This window comes from Abramis brama (assembly GCF_963993115.1).
Source record: "Abramis brama genome assembly, chromosome: 3".
Lineage (NCBI taxonomy): Eukaryota > Metazoa > Chordata > Actinopteri > Cypriniformes > Leuciscidae > Abramis > Abramis brama.
In genome coordinates, this window is record NC_139965.1 from 61,598,773 (window position 1) to 61,621,085 (window position 22,313).

A 22,313-nucleotide genomic window follows, 5' to 3' on the forward strand; every position below is an offset into this window, starting at 1 on the left:
ATAGCATGAACATTTCAGCTCATGTGAGCATGCAGTAGTTTTGCATTGAAACAGTTGATATGTTAAAGTGCCCTCGCAGATTAAAAGCGGCTATCGGTAAAGGCTGAAATATTAATTCATTATGAAGAGGATTATAGATGTTGAGAGGATAGACACTGTCTGGACTATTGAGTCTTCAGCCCATCTCTGATTAGAACAGCTCCATATGTGTAAATTAAACATCATCATCATCATCAATCACGACACCAGATATATCTTAAAAACATTCTCATTCAAGCTATTAAATAAATAAAACTGGAATGTGTGACATGACATATGCAAAGGCTTCTGGATGATGCTGTGATGGGACTAGACAGCCATGCAAAGGTCCAAAAGAACTAAAAATGCTGAGAAGTTAAAGAACAGAAAAACTCAATTCTTCATGCCAAAAAGTGGACCAGATATGAATTCAATAAATCAATAGCTTATTTTCCATAAAATCAGGAACTAGATAAATATCTCTACCTCAGTTGTCCTATTGACCATCATCTGTTGCAGCAAAGACAGGGAAGGAAATAGGTGTGTTATATTTCACTCAAACACATGTTCTCAGAGGCGGCGGCGGCATGCAAAAGCAAGAGGTCTTCATTTTTCTCCGAGGCCTGACACGAGCAAACCACTCTTAAAGCTGTTCTAAACTCACATGACGAATGGTATGAGGTCACATGACCACTCAAATCACGTTATTTCAGTAATCCCTCCTATTAACACTTTCGGTTGCAGAATAAATAAACCCTTGTAACAAATACACTTGTGAACGCAGAATTTTACAGTCGCAATCTTCGTGTGAATCCAGTGTTTGGGGAAACGTATTACAAGTAACATAAGTAAAGTAATCAGATTACTTTTTCAAGTAATGCAGGCATTTACTCAAATGAATAAAAACAGTGAAATGCAAACTCAGAATATTACGCAAACCTGCAATACTTAAATATGTAGAATAATACAAATGTACTTTATGCATTTAATCTCACTTTATTAGCCAATGTCTTTGCTGCTGACTTTCGATGATCCAATTCAACCATAGGAATAAGCAAACATGACTTCAGATGAACATCTCTTTTTTTTTCTTTTTTTTTTGAAGAGTGTTGAACTTTCTTCTTCTGTGTCCCAAACAAAAAAAGCTGCATTTCGTTCAGCCTGAGGCTTATTCATTTCACTTTAGGAGTGTGCCAAAAATAGATGTTGTATTATTGTTGTTATAAAACAAACAAACAAGCCCAGCCCAGGTGAGAAAAAGTAATGCAAAAGTAATGTAACGCTTTACTTTCCATAAAAGTAACTAAGTAATGCAATTAGTTACTTTTTCAATATTGTAACGCATTACTTTTAGAAGTAACTTTTCCCAACACTGGCTGCATCTAAAACAAAATTACACCTTTAACTATCTCATAACTAAATATTAAATATATTTACAGGCATCTATAGGTAAGATATTAAGTATGAACGGAAACTTGCCAATGTTGATAACAGTTATACATAAATATTATCATTTCATATTGCATATAAGATATCAAATGTCTAAAATTCTGTTTGATTGAATCTTTGAACAACTATTTTGGTTCTTTCAAACTAAAACTGGTATACGTACATTCTGAACGCTTTTTCTTTGAACTAAAACGAAGACAGTACTTACAGTCAAAATTGGCCGTGTTTAAAGAAAAATAAATACCTCTGTAAACTAGCATTTCCCCGATAAAACACACGCAAACACACGTCAGATACGCATGCACACTTTCAGGCAAGAGCATGCTGTTTCTGTACAGACAGAGCATTGAGTTATGATACACACTAAGAAGAGGGAATGTTTTTACAACTGTTAAACATGGAATGGGAAAGTAGATAAAAGAGTGAGACCCGGATAGCGTCGGGATGGGAACACAGGACACAGGCACATTTACACTGGAGAGAGAAACACAGACAGAAGATTTCATCCTGAAACCACTGCAAGTCACACACACACACACACACACACACGAGCACACGCAAGAACACTGACAAGATGCCGAATCTTTAAACCATCTGTGCATGCAGAGCAGGGCTTCGAATCTTACAGTGTCAAATGATTCTGATTCCAATAATGACTTTTGGTCCTAACTATAAGCCTAAAGGATTAGTTCACTTCAGGATTAACATTTCCTGATAATTTACTCTCCCCACGTCATCCACAATGTTCACGTCTTTCTTTCTTCAGTGGAAAAGAAATGAAGGTTTTTGAGGAAAACACTCCAGGATTTTTCTCCATATAGTGACTTCAATGGGGTCCAACGGGTCGAAGGTCCAAAAAAAAAAAATCCTGGAATGTTTTCCTCAAAAACCTTCATTTCTTTTCCACTGAAGAAAGAAAGACATGAACATCGTGGATGACGTGGGGAGAGTAAATGATCAGGAAATGTTAATCCTGAAGTGAACTAATCCTTTAACAAAAACTACTATTTATTTGAACATTTAAAGCTGTTTTAATTAAAATACCAGTTATACTCTGTTCTGAATGTGTGATTCAAACTGCAGTCACTTGCAAAACTGACTTCGGATGCCCTTCAAACTATGCACTTTTAAGCTTGAGTCTTCTTTCAGATCAGTAAAGAAGAATGAACACGTTACAAGAACCAAACGCCATAAAATCATTCAGTTCCAGCATTGACTGATCGATTGATCCACATCACACTCACTGTCATTACTCATAATCAGGGCTTGACATTCACTTTTCTGCTCACCAGCCACTGTGACTAGTGGTTTTCCAAAGTTACGAGCCACTCCGCTTTTCCACTGGCAACAATTTTGATATCGATACCATGGGGAAAACTGCCATAGAGATATTTTTAATATTATCTCATAATTTGGCAGCAGGTTTATTAGGCTGCTGTCACTTTAAGACCTGACACACGGATCCATTATACTGTTTTATATAGCCAATATACTTGTGCCGCAAAATCTGCAGGAATGAGTAAAATGATGCTCAATACATGCAATCCCTCGCCGAAATTCAAGCCCTGTAACACCAACAAGATTCATTCAGCTGCCGGAGAGATTAGAGAGATTGCACTGTGTATCTATTCTGCGGAAGAGTTTCAGATATTTCAGTATCGATATGTATGGAAAAAACTATATTTTTGACAACACTATATTGCACTTAGTTTATTATTTCAGATGCCTTTTTAAAATACTATTGAAAAATGTATATTATATCAAATTCAACCCGCCAAAGTGTCTGGTAGGAGTGACTGTGTTACACGCCACTGCTGAAATACACACGCATTTAATGTTAATGTCAAGCCCTGCTCATAATCCATCAACACATCCAAATTAAAATGCTTTTCTGTATATATTTCTGTTCCGCCATATTTACCTTGGACTGAACGTCTGCATTGTGGTCGTTCTGGAGCAGGAGAGCCGCAGATTTGGTGTCGTCTTTCCGGGCCGCGATGTGAAGGGCAGGCAGACGTACTTTACCCTTCGTGTCGTTCTCCAGGAGAATGGACACCACCTGGTTATGGCCTTGCTGGAGGGCGATAGCGAGAGGAGTGAAGCCATCCTGCAAAATCACATATGGGGAAAACCTTGCATTACGCCAATAATCCTGACCGGGGTTTGAAATCAACTTTTGCACTCACCAGCAAATTTGGCTAATAAATTTTAAGTTACTGGCCATTCAGAACTTCTACTAGTCAAAAAATAAAAGAAATGAACCAGATTAACTACATCCAGCATTTCCTTCCTCTTTCATCCTCATCCTTTTCACCAAAAATCTGTTTTAGGTGGACAGATCAATACAGTACAAAGAAAGTGTACGATGTTGGAAAATAACAGTCTTTTCTGTAAACCAAATGCTTTTTAATCTTCGCTATTGCTTCAATGCAAATGAACAAGCGTGCCGTTATTTGTTGCGTAGTGACGTGTGTGTTCAAGTAAGCCAGATATGAGCAGATTCTGCACAATATGCTGTATTTAATATATCATGATGATCAGTATTTGTGCTAAATCTGAACAGATTTGTCTTACACGAACTTCCCCAGAAAAGTGAGTAAACATAATAACACGCCAAACTGGCTCATGATTTGACAGCGTTACTCGCCACATTTGATTTTTACCCGCAATCGGGTGTTCATTTCAAACCCTGATCCTGACATACTCACATACTCGTAGAAAAATAAGGTTTCAAAAAGCTGTTGGTAATCAAACAGTTGATGGAAGTCATTGACTTTCAGAGTAGGAAAAATAAATACTCAATGGCAGCCGTCAACTGTCTGGTTACCAACATTCTTCAAAATATCTTCTTTTGTGTTAAGAAACTCATACAGGCTTGGAAAAACTTAAGAATTCTAATTTTTGGGTGAACTATCTGGCCATTGTTGATTTCATTGGTCAACACTTGTCAAGAAAAGTTTAGACTTGTTTAGTTTTGAGTAGGGATGCACAATATATCGGCCACCATATCGGTATCGGACGATATATGTTTATTTTTAATGTTATCGGTATCGACAGATAAGAAAATTTGCCGATAAATAATGTATTATTTCCTTCAGCTGAGACGCTTCAGATGCGACTGTTCAACATGATGGTTTTGAGTTGCTTGAAATATGATTGGAATCACTTCAAAAAAGGAAAATACAGTAAAGCGCAACATGTGCAGCGCAAGTCTGTCATATCGGCTACATAAAATTATCATGAGAACATTATAATTGTGTGTTTGGGATGTGGATTTTAATGGTGAGACTTTTGTTTTTGTAATCAGGCTCTCAAAAATTATATAAAAATTTGGATTTAGATTTATCGGCCAATATATCGGTTATCGGCTTTCAGATATAAAGAATTATCGGTTATCGGTTTCGGACAAAATTTTCATATCGGTGCATCTCTAGTTCCGAGTTGAGAAATATTATGGATTGATTAGTATTTGTTTCAGCATTATGTAGACAATCCGCACTGTGATTGACATGACCAATGAAATCTTTTAAATCAGCCATTATGTTACAAGAATTTATACCCAACTTCTTGATTACGATAGGGTTATTTTCCAATCCTAATGAGCCTTTAAGCCTAAAACATATGTGAACGCAAATGCTTTTAGCTGTTAGTACGCATAGCTAGTTGCAATGATAGTGAGAAATATATAAAGTTAAAGTCATACTTTTGCAATACTGCCATGCTACGATTTTAAATGCACTTTACCTCTGTTGCGGTGCTCTGGTTTCCACCATTCTCCAGAAGATATCGCACCACATCTAAGTGGTTTTCTTGGGAAGCCATGTACAGGGGAGTGAATCCATTCTGTGGAAGCACAGATTTTTAATGGTTGTTGTTATATTGAGCACTTTTGGATGGATAAACGTCAGACTTGTTCCTACCTGAGATTGTGAATTAATGTCAGCTCCCCTCTTGACCAGGAGCTTCACGACTTCTCCTTGTCCTGCTAGTGAAGCGATGTGGAGAGCTGTGTTTCCTTTCTGTCAGACAAACAAACACTATCATCATTTGAGCAGATCGCTCAGACATTGCTCTTTTACAAAGTGTCTACACGTCTACTTCCCACAACATTACAACTGGATTCAGGAACTTGAAGTCCCTGAAGTCCCTAATGTACTTTAAGCGGAATCAAAGAACGAACTTGACGTCATTTTGATCAAAATCAGACCAAACTTAAGTTCGTTTGGAGGGTTTGAAACAGCTTATCAAAGCCAACTATCCAGAAAAGTTCTCTCTCGTTGGTAAACATATTCAAACTCTCATTGGTCCGTGTGGTGATGATGTAATAGGTGGGTGTGGCTCTGAGGCTCCGCCTTCTTTGACGAGGAAATCTTCTCCGGTTCATTTCTTCTGTTCAGTTCGTCGAGGTTTAATACTGTAAAGCTGCTTGATTTTAAACAGCCTATTGTATAAAGTGCTGTATAAATAAACATGACGTTACTAGTGCCGAATCGCAGAGCTCTATGATCACATGCTTTCTGAACTGCTGTTTTCTCACCGCTGTCATTTTTGTTGTGTTTATCTTGTTATTGAGAGGAAAGCAGTAAAAGTTTAATGTAATACAACCTAGTGTGTTTATGATTATGATAATAAATCAAAATGATAAGATAACAAATACCAGTTTGTAACTTCAAGCAGCATAATGAACAAAATAATGGAAAAAAAAGCTAAAATAACTGGAAGTGACTGACACTGGAAGCTGGTCACGCCCGCTCTTACGTTAAAAATATGATGGAAATATATCAAGAATTAAAGATAACACTTTATTTCGATGGTCCACTTTAGATATTCTACTATCTATTAGTGACTTGTCAACTGCATGTCAACTAAAGGTCCTTGCACACTAAGTCCGTATTTGTCATCCTAAAAATGTATTAATTAATCCATTGCAGAAATAAACGCAAAACAATACAAAATGGCGTCTTCAAGCAGTTAGGATGATTTTGTTGTACTCTCTCTTCTTAAAAAGAGAAAAAGAAAGAGGAAATGTTGGGTTCATCCAATCCTGAGATTGTGTAGAGAGGAAGGAGAGTTCGCTGCGGGATTATCCCGAGAGATTCAAAGTTTACTTCAGGATGTCAGTGGCTCAGTTTGATGCTTTGCTAGCAATGCTGGAGCCACATATTAAAAAGAAGACCAACAATTTCCGTGAACCAATCGATCCTGAACAGTTCTTGATTTTGGCGTTCACTTGTACGGTGGCTCTGAATTATCAAAACACCTCTCAAATTGCTACGGATGCGAAAAACAGGACCTTAACTGTAATTAGAGTATTAATAGACTGTACGGTTTGGGTTCGGGTTAGTAGAATAAGTTGACATCGAAACAAAGTGTTACCAAATTAAACACTGAATCATTACAGTGGGTCTAGTCTTTCGACCTGTTTGTTTCAGATTTGAATCAGGTCTGCTCTGTTGGAGTAGAGTTGGCAAAGAAACCTAAAAATGTGGTTTTAAAACTCGGTATTGCAGGATTATACTACTGGATCTAACACTGGGCTCAAGTTTTGTTCGCTTTGGCCAGACTCACACTTCATACAGGTACTGTAAAATGAAATTCCAGGACTTTCAAGGACTTTTCAAGCACTACTTTTTGGGTTTTCAAGGACTTCAATCAGAGATCTCACTCATCAAACAATATCTTTATTATCTTTCAAATTCTAAAAAAGGTAAATAGATAAACAAAAATAAAGTGCAGCAGATTCAATGACTTTAACCATTGAAATGATACTATAACAAAGATATCGAAACTTAAACTTGAAACTTGAAAGCTGTATCATATATGTGGATATTTATGAGCAATATCATTCTCATATCCATGTTAAATGGCTCTATATCTATATCAGATGGGCTAAAGCATTCATTTTGTGTGAAAAGATTGTTTTATCGATAAAATTAAACACTAATTTCACATATATTGTCTTTCAATAATTCAAGTGCTTTTCAAGTACCTTTTCATAAATATCCAGGACTTAAATTTCAGAAAGTCAAACTCAAGCACTTCAAGCTTTTTAAGCACCTTGTACAAACCGTGTAACATTAAAGAGCTCTGCAACCCTTTCCAGCAGCTCCATTCATGTTTTCCTCGAGGAACTTTACCTTAGTAGCCGAATCAACCGGAGATCCTCTTTCCAGCAGCTCCTGGACCAGATCCATGTGTCCTTCCTTCGCTGCCAAGTGCAAAGCGTTGAGGCCATTCTGTGGAGGTCAGAGACAGAACAAACTAGTCATTCTCGACCAAACCAAGCAGAAAATGGAAGCAATGCGACAGGGGAAAGAAGACTGAAGAATACCTCCTCATCCATTCCCAAGGTAACGTCTTTGAGATTGCTTATTAAGAAGAGTTAAATGTCCCAAAAGTTGTTGAATGTCAGGTTTATCCTGCTAAATGTCTGTCAGAGCAATGTTCAGTCTCCGAAGTGTGTTTTATAGAGAGGTATTAAATAGTACAGGAGTGTTGCAAGCTAACAGGCAATATCTAATGCTGGCTTCTTTAAAGGTCAGTGCAATCTTAAAATCACATGTGGATCTTTGGCAGCCAATCACTGATGCAGTTCGAAGTCTTACTTTCTGCGACTCGCTTTCCAAAACCTAATCTGGAAAACGCAGCATGCTTTCATTGTGTCATTATTTAGAGATGGACTACCTGTGGACATACCTACCCATTCTTTATTACTATTGTATATTATATCCATGTTTTATATTAATAGAAAAGCATAAACTAGAAAATAACACAAATGTAAGTATGTAGTGAATATGAAGTAATTACTTGAACATGCATAAAAAAACATTTAAAGTCGCCCTGTAGTCAATCATTTTCTGCTTAAAACTCATTCAATCACCAAAATTACATATTTAAAAGTTTTTTCCTTGAAAAAAAATGTCTTCATGCCTTAAAATATCTTGAATGTAACTCGACACCCTTGCCTCATTTAGTATGCATGGTTCTATGAATATGCAAATGAGCCCCGCCTCCACTCACTCACTGCATCTGGTTGACGATCACACGTTGATCTGATTGGTTACAAGGTAGTTTGTGACGTCAGAAACACCAGCGATTTCAAAGCGTGTTTTTGAGACTGTCTTTGGTTCACTGCAGTTTTAAGGAGGAAATACTCAGCAATGGTGTCGACTTATGAATTTACACATGTTTGTCTTAAAGCATATTAAAAAACCCACATAGACACATAAACAACATTAAACGCTGTAGTTTCACCACAGGGGGACTTTGACACTTTCCCCATGTGCTCCTCTCAATCATACGCCGAGCCGAATGACGAGTAATTGAATATATCATGTAAACACTGCAAACGGTCTCTAGACCCAGCGCTCGGCTCAACTTACAACTAGCTCGTCTTACGCCACCCTTCTCTAATATTGGACCAAATTACAAATATAGTTTGTGATATTTAAACAGTCCTGCCCAATACAATTTGTTTAAAGTGTGTACAGAAGTGATAAATATAAATGTACAATTATCGCTCATCTAAAACAACAGTTTGTTTTCATGTCACTTCACTCAAAAATAAAAACTCTGTCATCACTTACTCGCCCAAACCTGTACGGCTTTCTTTCTTCCGCAGGACAAGACATTTATCTATTGTTTCTATTGTTTTTGTCCATACTGTTCACAGTGAAAGTCAATGGGGACCAAAACTTTCATTGTGTTATTTTAACAATTTATTGAGACATTTTACCCGATTATTACATTTAACAAACAAATACAACAACAAACAAGCAAATAGCGCTGAAATATATAAAGATACAATTATTATTATAGATTTTGTTATGTTTATTTTTTAGGGTTGTTAATAGAGATTTGGTTTCTGCATCACAAAAATAAAGTGTGATTCAACAAATAAAATGAAAAGGATGAAATGAACCGTTTGAACTCCTGGATCACAGAATGTCTTTTCAGAACGACTGACTGCGATCACATGACCAAAACATTTTTTATTTTTTAAGTACTCCCGATAATCGGTTTACTGATATTTTTCTTTTTGATTTTTACGTTTTGTTTCCATAATCGGTTATCGGATTTGTAATATCGGATTCACTGATAAATACAGGAGTTTTGTGTTCACAGGTAAAGTAACTTGCCTCCCTTAATTCGCAAATTAATAATTAGCAAAATTAATAAAAAAATTATATATTTTTGGACGTTTTAGAATATCTTACACTTTTTTTTATTATTTCTACATGCTGCTTTATTTATTACCTGTTTGTTTGCCTGATCAAATCTTTTACTTAAAAAAGACACTTTTTTTGCACTCTTTCTGTTTATTGGTGGAGTGTTTTGTTTTGTATGCAAAAAAAAGGAGGGAGTGAAACTACAGATATCACAGTGTTGACAAAAGTGTTAAATAAGACCGTTTGTTCAGTGCTGTTGTTATCATTGTGTCCAAAATAGAAATAAAAACAATAAATATCAGTTCTGCACATGAATATGCAAATATGTATCGGTATGGTTATGAAAAATCTAATATGTTTTACATTTAAAACAAAGATTTTAGCATCTAGGGAACATTCTATGGAGGTGAACAGTTATGAAATAAAATTCTGTTTATGAATAGAAACTGAAGCACATTTTGGGAAAAACTCCATTACAATTTTTACTCGATTAAACTGATAATCAATGGGTTCACTCAAGCCTGTTCAGAGAGACTGTCAGCTCAATGACAGAACAGCTTTCACTGAGATATTAATATCTGGCTGTCGTTGCCCTTTATGAAAGGCTTTTCACGTGCTAATTCTTGTCTTAAAAGCTCTGTTTGGGAGCGTTCACAGATATCTCAATATTCCAGACCCCTGAAACACAGCCTTAACTATGTAATATTTTCTGATGTCTTCAGTTTGTGCGGATGCAATCAGTCTTCAAAACTGCAGAACAAAAGGTTATATAAGACTGGATATATACATGTTGCTTATGTGTTAAACATGTTGTTTATGTGTCTATGTGGTGTTTTTAATATGCTTTAAGACAAACCATGTGTAAATTCATAAGTCGACACCATTGCTGAGTTTACCACGGTAGTTAAGCAGCGAGTTATGTCGCCTGATTGACTGCTTTGACTGGTGGGGTCAAGGTCAACCTAACAACACCATCTACTATGCTAACCTAAACAACATGCTAGCCAAAGGAGAAAGCCAAAGGACATTTGATACCACAGAGCGAATGGTCCATGTGTGTGTTGTATACACACTACACACACACTGTTGCCATAGCAGAGCTGTTAACTAGCTTAGCACGAGGAAGGCACTTGATAACGGAGCTCCTGAAATAGCAGCAAACACACGAGTGTGTGACGAAGCACCGAGAAACCAGAGGCATGAAATAGTGTAGAGTCAACATTTGGTTCAACAACATGGAAGATAAAACAGCATAAGTTGTTGCGTGATCATTGGTAGATTGTAATCTTATGCCGTTCCAAACCCGTAAGACTTTCGTTCATCTTCGGAACACAAATGAAGGTGTTTTTGATCAAATCTGAGATATTTCTGTCCCTCCATTGACAAGCTACGCAACTACCACTTTCAAGGCCCAGAAAGGTAGTAAAGACATCATTAAAGTAATCCATGTGACTCGTGAACGAGCGTTGGATATTAATATTTTGTAAATAAAGTGGTACAAAATGTGTTGGGTTTTTTTTGCGTAAACAAAGCACTCGCACAATATATTACACATTTGCTTTAGAAAATGTTTGTGAGAATGGTTGCAGTGACCCAGTTTTTGCGTGTTTGTTCTATTTAGAGGTCTATCTGTAAAAGGTTAAAAATGTCTTTTTAATCTAATAATCTACACAAAATCCACTTAATTTAAACTCCAGTCGACTGCAGTGGAAGCACTTTGTCTGGAAATACTGGTTTGCCAAAGTAAGTACACAATCTCTATTACAGGGTGGGGGGTTTCTCAAATAATTACCAGAAATAATTACATTAAATTAAACGTAAAATCAAATGTAGAAGCAACTCTGAAAAATATTAATTCAGATTGTAGTTACGGAGCAATCTGTACTGAGCAAACTTCCCTGCTTGTCAGGTTTCGTACAAACGAAGCAGGCAAGAAGGTAAGTTTGATATTTTAATAGCAGAATGGATCGGACACAGCGTGAAAGGTGAGTAAACAGGAAGTAGATAATTGGATGAAGCTTAACTGAATGATAACAAAGTCTCTTTCTCTTGCAGATAGATGGACTGAAGATGGACTGAAGATGGACTGAAGATGGACTGAAGATGGACTGAAGATGGACTGAAGATGGACTGAAGATGGACTGAAGATGGACTGAAGATGGACTGAAGATGGACTGAAGATGGACTGAAGATGGACTGAAGATGGACTGAAGATGGACTGAAGATGGACTGAAGATGGACTGAAGATGGACTGAAGATGGACTGAAGATGGACTGAAGATGGACTGAAGATGGACTGAAGATGGACTGAAGATGGACTGAAGATGGACTGAAGATGGACTGAAGATGGACTGAAGATGGACTGAAGATGGACTGAAGATGGACTGAAGATGGACTGAAGATGGACTGAAGATGGACTGAAGATGGACTGAAGATGGACTGAAGATGGACTGAAGATGGACTGAAGATGGACTGAAGATGGACTGAAGATGATCGGGAACGGTAGGTATGCAGGTAGGTAATGAAGAGAGTCTGTGTCATGGAATGACATGTATAGACAAGACCAGACGAGGAGTGAAGGGAGAGTGCTGAATATATAGGGCTTGTTAACGAGGGAGTGCAGGTGATGATGATGATGGCTGATAGAGTGCAGGTGTGCAGGTGTGCCAAGGAGGATGATGGGAAGTGTAGTGCACACACAGATGAGGAAGACAGACGGTGAATGTGACACTGCTAGTGTTTATGGCTGTACATAACAAATAATATCTTTAATATGATTGATCATATTATAATATGACTGCAACATGAAAAACAAAGTCCCAGGAACTACAGGAGTTACAGCCAGTGAAATGTACTCATATAGTAGTGTCCAGATGTCACGTCCGGCCTGGGAATTTATTAATTTAACTTTATTAAAATTATTAAAATGAGAATTTAGTAATCATATTGTGTAGTTGTGCTTGGAGTCGATTTATTTATTTGTGATAATGAAACATGCCAAATTGTGCGACATAAGTTTTGTCCAGGCTGTCATACACAGAAATGATGATGAGCACATGCAAAAACAAGAGAGAACCAATGAAATATTAATAACTGGTTATGTTCACTTTGCTTTGCTTTTTCATAGACAAATAAAACCTGTAGCTTTAGTTTGTGCCAAATAACTTTATCAGATAAACACCAAGTTTAGTGTTTTGGTCTTCCCTCATATTTAAAATATTGTCTTATATTTTGATGGTTTGATTGAACTTGTAGGGTCTTTAAAAACAAGTATCCCCTCCGAACATCACTTCTGATGATGCTTTTCCCACACTAGACCTTTACTCTGTGTTAGAAATTCCCGTAGGAAACCAGTTCCCATTTCTGTGTGATTTTGACAGATTTTACACGCACCTGATTACAAGTGCTGATGTCGACTCCAGTCTTCAGGAACTCCACAACCTTGTCGATATTCCCAGCTCTCGCGGCCCGAAGGAAACTGGTGTTGCTGTCCGACTGGAGAAAGAAGAACATCATCATCAGTACAGGTGGACATCGTTCAGTTTATCTCTACATGACTAGAGTTTACTGATACTGTTCCATATAAACAGATGAACAAGGCCTGAACGGCACAACGCTGAGACCAGGTTGATGAAAAAACACTTTGCAAGCTCTATAAAACTGCAGTGCGCCATTAATACCTCAGCAGAAATCCTTTAAAGCGCTGATGATGAGTGAAGAACAGTGTGTGTGTGTGTGTGTGTGTGTGTGTGTGTGTGTGTGTGTGTGTGTGTGTGCGTGTTTATAAGCAAAAATGGTTACAGAAGTACATGCATTTTTGGCTGAGTGTGTTATGCACACTATTCATACTAAATAATGTGTGAGATTAGAATGAATATATCCTAAATCATAATACTTCGAAATGAATATCACTGTGTTCAGAACGAATACTGATTATTGCACTGTTTACTACTTGATTTTCAAATACTTTCTTGCTTCAAATCAAAGTTTGTAACGCTGTGATTCTCCTCATAGCTGGGTTTGTTTGGTTCATTGCTTATAATGACTTTTTTTAAATCCCTATGGAATGGAAAAAATACTTCTCGGACCGACGGCGTTGAAGAAGTGGGGCGGAATCTAAAGCACAAAAAGTTGAATACAAGTGTGGAAATTAGGATGCTTTGTGATTAATACAGAAACTGTAACTGTATACTATACAAAATGTCGTATAACTCGTCTCTCCTGTCAGATCTGAGAGTGATGTAACATGTTTGTGTCTGAAGAGTCTCTTCTGTCTGTCTTACACTGAGCCGGTCCCTGTTTAAGATCCCTGGATAGAGGAGGTATCTCGGGATAACACTCGGGAGAGTTGGGTGCGTGCTGAGAGAGATTTCTCTTCATATACGAAATGTTGTTTGCTTTGATGTAACAGTGCTTTCAGGCGGGTGTATACATTTATAATCTTTAACCACATGATTCATTTGATCAAATGCTTAAAGATCCCTTGAAATCAATCAAATGCTGAACTTTGTGGATTTTAGATTTAAGTGCTATTATTATTATCTGTATGTTAGAGCACTGCTGAAAGTTAGACTATTTAATGAACTTTTTGCAGATATTATAAATGCTTTTATCTACTAAGAAAAAAAGACCAAAATATTGATGACATTGGACCTGTTTACAGCTGATGTGTTTTGGTCGATCGGATCACAAGTGGACGACGGAGACATAGGGCCCTATTTTAACGATCTGAAACGCAAGTAACTTTGTGCGGGCGCTGTTGCTATTATACCGGCGGGATAAATGACTCTTGTTTGTTCCATGGCGGATTGCTATTATAACGGCGGATTTGCCAGACGCACGCCAGGAGCGGTTCACAGCCGAGGAGACCGACGTTCTCGTCAGGGCCGTAAAACACAGAGAAGTGACGTTGGGGATGGAGAAACACACCCAGATTAGCTTCGGTTAAACAGGCGTATGATAATTTGGGTAAATGTGTAAGCTAGATTTATGCCTATTTTTTCACATCTTCATGGACACCACAATGATTTCCCTCGTGTGGAATATTTTTCCTTGTAATAATGTATGGTTTGCAAAAATGAAAACTGCTGCTTCTGTGTAGATGAGATAAGCAAAGTGTGTGTTGTGCACACGCTACATTATGGCCAAGCATGCGCCCTTAAAATAGCATCTGAATAACGCGCCACTGACTTTAGACGAGGTTTCTCCTGGTCTGTGGCGGAATTGTTTTCTAAACCTGCAAAATAGCACCAGGGAACGTTTGCGCCGGAACACGCCTCCTCTTTTCACTGAACCGCTCCCGGGAACGCAAGTTCATTCCCTAATTTACCGACGTGCGTCTGTGGAGGGAAAAGTCCGCTGTGCGTCGGGTGCAAAATAGGAATGATACATGCGTCGCTGTACAAAGTCAATTGGGCTGGGTGCAAGATAGGGTCCATATTTACACCTGGTGTTTTAATCCGACTCTTTTACCACTTCTGACCTGATTTCTTTGAGATTAGGGTCTATAGGAGGGTAAATGTATGGTTTTTTTTCAGATCTTTTGATCTAATGGACTAAATAAGCTTGCGCAATTTACATATGAACACGACCGGAGACAACGGAAAAACATACGGAAAGCATCAGCTTTAGTTTCTGCTCTGACAGACGCAAGACCAGCCGAACGCTGTGAGTGTGTGTTAGAAATCAGGAATGGAGAGAGAACATTGTGATTGGTGCATTTTTAATCTTCAGCCAAAGTTTAAATCACATCTGTCTAGCGCACTTCCCATAATGTGTAAGCGTTTGGTCAGTAGACGGTCTTTAGTGGCTGTTTGAACACATTCGACCACATGAGCGTCTACACTACGAAAGCAATCCCTCTGGAAGTGGAGGAAAGTGGACAAGCACAAAACATAATAGAGCCCGTTTACACCTGTGTTTAGTGGCGTCCACTTGTGACCCGAGTGACCAAGGCAAGTTTATTTATATAGCACATTTCATACACTATGGCAATTCAAAGTGCTTTACAGAAATGAATCACAAAATAAAAGAAAGGAAAATCTTTTATAACAACAGTTATAAAAGTTATTAAAATGGATATATGATACAGTTATAAAAAGCCAAATGACCAAAACGTATCTTAATACCAGCTGTAAACAGGGCCATTGATGAACTTTATTGCGAGGTGTATACAAATATTTATCCAATAGAACGGTCTCTAAAATGAGAATGTCCCTTTTGTCAGAACACTGGAAAACACAGTAGGCAAGCCCTATTTGTATACATGTGTACTATACTCTGCTATACTATGGAAAGATCCAAACAGAAAAACGGCACTTCAAATACCCAGATGATGCACCAAATGGTGTGAATGTCATGGGCATTTGAGAAAATACAGTGATATACAATCCATGAAAAACCCTTCTAGGGCCTGTGAGTCAAACAGGCACACCCAGTCTCGATCCGATCGGCCTCTGTTAATCTTGTCTGACAGCCGCTCGAACTGTATTGGCCAGCGGCGGCCATGTTTTTCGAGATAGGCGAATGTCCTCATAGACAATCCAGACACCTTGGACAAAGACACCGCATGCCAGTTTTCAAGTCAATCAGACTGACTGTTGCGAAGCTATAGCCGTTTTCGTTTTATTTTTTTGTTTTTATATTTATAGCGCCACCAAGTGGCCAATCGCCCCATACATAGGTGTACAGAGTTTGGTGAAATGATATCATTCCATTCAAGAGGGATAGCAGTTTTAGTAAAAAAAATTGAATGTTTTGGTGCGGTCGTGAATCGAAATTTCAACAATTCCCGATAATTATTGACAAACTTTCTGCACTGGTTTGGTTCTGATGGGCAGAAAGATCCAAGGACTAGTTTTGGTTCGATTGGGGCGAGCCTTGGTGACGTTATAGATGGGGTGGGTTTTACCATCCCTCAAAGTTTCAAGTCTCTACAACTCACACTTTTAGGGGAGAATGCTGATCCTTGGATATTCAGGTTACGGTAAATGCAAGATTTTATTGTTTGAGTTGAGTATTTTAACATTTCCAAATTGGCACCATTCCTTTAAAATCTATTGAAAGTACCTCACAACCAATGGTTGCCAGTCAGCTTAACTTGTCCTCAACCTGGAGTTCCTTGATCAAGCTCATCCAGGTCACTAATGACTGATGGTCCACCTAATCGAACACCTAAACCAACTTGGACTAGCTAATGACCATACATGACTATGTTGGACCAGATTGAACCCATTAAAACCAGCTAGAGGGGTTTTAACAAGGAAAATATTGCTGATTGAGGTGCAAGGTATAACAGTGATTCATCCACTAAATCCTGTAACTTTAATGCATTAATGAAAAGATTAAAGTCCTATTCATTAGAGAGATAAGTGCGCCAAACTAAAGATAAGATAAGATGATAAGATGTCAAAATAAGATGCGATTGAAGACTTGCCGACCCCGACCATCATAAAAGCCAACAAACAAATGACACAAGTCAAAGGATCACTGTTTGCCTTGTAGAGCATCAAACATTCATTCACAGAGAGCTTCTCTGCTTTAATCCATGCTCTGTGTGAAGGATTTATGAATAATTCAGTATCCCATGACAAGTAAAGCTAGAAACATTCTCATCCCAGCCCAGTAACCAAGGAGACCGGCAGATCGACCCTTCTGTGAAACCACACAACAAACCTTCCTGTCTGTCAAGAAACATTTACTATTTCAGCCACATTCCCACGATCCAACTAGTTTTCCACTATAGACAAGCAGTTCACTAACAAATCTTAACTGGTCAGTCTAGGTAACCTGCATGATCTGTCTGGTAAGGCTGGTAAACTAGTTACTGGTTAAGCTAGTTAAAGAGCTAGATTGCACTGACTTAACCAATTGGTGATTGGCTCTTTTATTTAGAAGGCGGGGCTTATTTTACGTTGCACTTTCTCCCATTCATAGTAATATGAGTGCAGCGTCTTTGTTTATCTAATGTCTTTGGTGAGACTTAGACTTCTGGTAGTCTAGACAGAAGAATAAATACATTTATGTATGAATTATGTTCTAACATAACATCATAGCTACTTAAATGTGAATTGTTTGGTAAATGATTGAAACAAATGTTGTTTTTAGCACAACACACTGTAAACCATGAGATTTCAGAACAAACACATTCATTCAAAACACAGAAAGACGAAAATGAGCGTCTTCTGAAAGAGCAAATCAAAATATCCAACTCAGTTTACAAAAACTCAGCTGTACTTACAGAAAGAGAATGTAATGAAGCACTGTTGTTTTGTTTTTATAAATATCCATGTGTACAAGTGCAATGTGGTTTCACCAATTTACTTATGTAATTACAATTTATGTCACCTACTTGTACAACAAGTGTACCTAACATATAGACGACTTGTACTACATTTACACTTGTTTTGTTTTAACCTCTACTAATACCTTATGGAGGTTTTCATTCCTAATCACAGTGGCTTTTGGCTTTCTCGCTTATGGTTTACAGACAAATGTATTTAAGTAGTTTCTTTGAGTTGCTAAATGCTAAATGAAATGCAGGAATTTATGTAATTATTTTCTGTAAGGCTTCTTTTAAAAAATATCTTGTGTAAAGGCCTACATAAATAAAATCTTATACAGACTTGTAGAATTGATTTGATCGTTTCTCTGCAGCTCTCAAGGGCAGAAAACAAAGTCATGAGAATAGAGTTGTGTACAGCAGCAGTTTCTGCAGTGCTTTATTAATCATGCTGACTTACAGCTCGAGGGAGGACAGGAATGTCACAGTTCGCAGGTTAAAGTCCCCCTGGGGTGAAAATCCAGTGTTTAATGTTGTTTATGTGTCTATGTGGTGTTTTTAATATGCTTTAAGACAAACCATGTGTAAGTTCATAAGTCGACACCATTGCTGAGTATTTCCTCCTTAAAACTGCAGTGAACCAAAGACAGTCTCAAAAACACGCTTTGAAATCGCTGGTGTTTCTGACGTCACAAACTACCTTGTAACCAATCAGATCAACGTGTGATCGTCAACCAGTGGATCTCTGAGCTGAGTGAGTGAGTGGAGGCGGGGCTCATTTGCATATTCATAGAACCGCGCATACTAAATGAGGCAAAGGTGTCGAGTTACATTCAAGATATTTTAAGGCATTTTAAACATTTAAATATGTCATTTTGGTAATCAAAGATGAGTTTTAAGGAACACGATTATTGACTACAGGGGGACTTTAAGAGGCAACACTATAAACACAATGACACAGACACACATACTCATTTAATAATTAGTTTTTGCAGCGATATATGGTTCTGCTCTCTATGGATATGGTTCCCTTTCATAGGTTCACTTGATGCTACGTCAGTATCTGACAGAAACACCCTCCAGGTGTGACGATTGGCTAAAGCCTGTGTAGAATCATGCCAGTTCATTGACTGATGGCGTATCAGAATCACAGCGACTCAAAAGGACCCGTGCCATCACTCCTCAGATTTCTCTTCTTCGGGAAGACTGGTTATCTGCCATGATGATGAGCTCGAGAATATGGGAGAGCGAGCCAACAGATTTTTCCCTTTCTCTCTTGCTCTCGCTGGATGACGTGCAGCGCATCCGTTGACCATCTGTGTCCGAGCCGGAAAACTCTTCAGCATTGTTGATCTCCTTATGTCTCGTCACTGCCGGTGGTCGTCCCAGACACTCTTCCCCAAGCGGTCAGGAAATCTCTAGCTTGTCGTTTCACGTGTCATGAACAAGTAAAAGCTGGACTTGTATGAGCTGGCCAGATTTCAAGGTCCTGGAAACAACCCTTTTTGGCACGGATTACTAACCCGGCTGCCTCTGTCTTCTCCACAGTTTCAGGCAGTTAAAGAGACGCTTGCTGCTTATTTCTCACCGTCTTTGGCTCCTACATTGCCATCTAAGCCCTGCAAGGTGACTTTGGCCTTGATTGACAAGTCATTGATCGTTACAAACCATTGTTGTGCTGCAGGTGTAGGTGATCTCTTCAAGGGATATGGTGCTTTGTACCACCAAACACACAGCTCTTACACATGAGTGCTCCTGCTTCTCAGTCAAGGCTTTTCAACAATGCTGTAGTTGACAAGTGAGACAGGCCGGCTTCCCCTTGGAAACACTGGGATCCGCTGACCGGCAGGCCTGGAGGGCCGTTCCTGATTAAATGGCATGGAAACTGAGGGCAGAAGCAGATTTGCCTTCACCCTTGCTGTCCTTTAGACTCTGTTCTGTCAGTACCACTGTGTTTCTCTGACTCTGTCTGACTTGTGTGTGACTGTGTCTTGAACAACATTCTTCTCATTCATACTCCATGCGTCAATGCTTTCACAATCCAAACGTTTATAAAGGGCTTTCAGATTCCAACGGAGTGATAATAAACCCTCAGAAAAGTGTTGTGTTGCCAGTATTTGTGGGAGTGAATCTGAATTCATGCACATGTTCTCGCTTGCGATCTACTCTTATATAGTCCAAGAAGGTTTACAGGGTTTCCATTTAAACCACTCGAGTCAGCCTCAGATTTTCAGATGGTTTTGTTGTTGGCCTTGACATCTTTTAAGAGGATTGTAAATTTTGCTCCCGGTCTAGTGAAGGTTTTGTTGCGTCACCTACCTATGGTTTCTTCCATTTTATTTCATGCTCAAGTTGTGGTGTTTGCGGTCATTTTCACCCTGTCCTCCTCCATATAGAGCTCGGTCAAATCTGATCAGCCATTGCTTGTTTTAGTGGCCGCAAAAGAGATGTTGCTGCTATAAATCAAATGATGTTGCATTGGTCGAAAGAAGTGGTTTATCTTGCTTATGACTTGCGTGGGTAAACTTCACACACTTTTTGTCTGATTTGTTTTAATATCGACGTAGACTTGACTCCTGGTTTCCACTGTTTGAACAGGTGTCTTCTTCTATCAGTCTGTGCATGGGCTGATGCATTGGCATTCAGCTTGTAGAATGGCACTGTGATATAGTTTTCCATTAGCATCAGCATATAAATATAAATGGGATTGTCTTTGGTTCTGTATGAAACCAAGTACTGCTATAATTCCTTTGTAGAAAGATCTAAGTAGTGTGGACCTCATATGTGGCTAAACAAAATCAATTTTAACCTAAATGCTTAGCTTTGGGTAAAGTAAAGGCATTGAAATGGCACATCTTTCTGCTGGAATTCTGTGGGTGTCGCGTCTGTTCTGACCGCTCTCCTACAAGATTAAATCAGCGGGCACGACTCAGTTCATCATCTTCAATTCTATCTCTGTCTGGCTCACTCTCTCCTCTCCTATTAATACCTCATAAACAAAGAACGAGGTGAAGCAGATTCAGCAATAGCTGTTCGATCCCCATAACTGACACTAATTGCTTTGTAAAATATTGTGCAACATGCAGCCAAACAAGTGCAACAGAGGTTTAGTCTTTCCAGCATCTCATCTGACTGAAATCTGAACAATGTGACATTTGTATTTATGCATTTGGCAGACAATTTTATATTACATTCTTATCAGTTCTTGCTTTCCCTGGGAATTGAACCCATGGCCTTGGTGTTGCAAGCGCCAACGCTCTACTGTTTGAGCTCCAGGAAAGACATTTTAAATGTGAAAATGCTGCTGGGAATGACTTAAATGCAAAGGTCTGTATTCACAAAATATTAATAGTCCCAACATATTAAACAACAAACTAAAATTGGCCAGCCTACAAAATAGCTCCATGAAAGATACTCTGCGATATCTAAATAACATTACAAAACATACAGTATGGAAATTAAGAATTGACCCTCGCTTTTAACATGCTGACTGTTAAACGTGTGTGTCGTCAGTAAGCCAATAGCTGTATACCTAGCATACTTATCTACTGTAACTTGACAGCTTCAGTTTTAATCCCACTCATATTCATATAAAGGTCATGCCAGGATTATAGTTGCCATGGAAACAGCCTTTTTTAAAACCTTGCAACAAAAAAAGAACAAAAAATCCATGTAATCTGCTAAGCACAACGACTGCGCTGATATTACTGTAGTGTGGATGACTTTATTGGTAGTTTATGAAATAGTTTATAAAACTGACATCAATGCATCAAATACTTTTTTAGCTGTCAGTCGCCGCCGGTGTGGATCCTGGCATTCGCAATCACAGATTCTACTTTTGGGAAGTATGACCAACATAAGAGTTTTCACCGGAAAATGTCGTCAGAACAAGTAACATCCACTTTTGTTCTGACCAACTAAGGGAAAAAAAGCATTGCAGTAAATCGCGCCGATTAAATCTAACGATCACTTATCATATCACGACAAACCGTGCAAATTATACTTTATTCTCAAATTGTTCATTTTAACAACATCAGCATTGCGTGACTACATTTAATTCCCTTCCGATATTTGTCCTTGTTTTCGCATGGCCCGATTGCAGTCTCTTTTTTTCTCCCAAGTCCGAAGTCTTTCGCGTTTGTTCGGGTGAATCTCCAGCTGGTGATTGTCGTTTGAACCTTTCTGGATCCGCCATCAAATTTTAATTATATCAAGCGCTGTGAGAAAAGGCTTTAAATCTCCAACATCCTCACACACAATATAGCCTACTAGCCGAGACTCTTCTTTATGTGTACAGATGTGTTTATGTGTACAGATGTGACTTTATGTGGACAGATGTGACTTTATGTGGACAGATGTGACTTTATGTGTACAGATGTGACGTAATGACGCAAAGAC

General features: G+C 38.4%; 1 protein-coding gene across 43 annotated transcripts in view; it reads right to left on the minus strand.

Annotated features, from left to right (window-relative positions):
- ank2b (ankyrin 2b, neuronal) overlaps nucleotides 1-22,313 on the minus strand; it is a 150,553-nt gene that overhangs the window by 64,760 nt on the left and 63,480 nt on the right. For 31 of the 43 annotated variants that reach the window (XM_084108689.1, XM_084108692.1, XM_084108701.1 and 28 more), the window contains exons 2-7: nucleotides 13,028-13,129; nucleotides 7,605-7,703; nucleotides 5,388-5,486; nucleotides 5,212-5,310; nucleotides 3,389-3,574; nucleotides 505-528 (exon numbers count right to left, since the gene is read on the minus strand). In XM_084108689.1, coding sequence (XP_083964815.1) covers nucleotides 505-528; nucleotides 3,389-3,574; nucleotides 5,212-5,310; nucleotides 5,388-5,486; nucleotides 7,605-7,703; nucleotides 13,028-13,129 — 609 coding nt within the window. Of the gene's footprint in view, nucleotides 1-504; nucleotides 529-3,388; nucleotides 3,575-5,211; nucleotides 5,311-5,387; nucleotides 5,487-7,604; nucleotides 7,704-7,798; nucleotides 7,936-13,027; nucleotides 13,130-22,313 lie in introns of those variants that run through there. The other 12 variants (XM_084108717.1, XM_084108702.1, XM_084108730.1 and 9 more) reach the window with 2 other exon arrangements.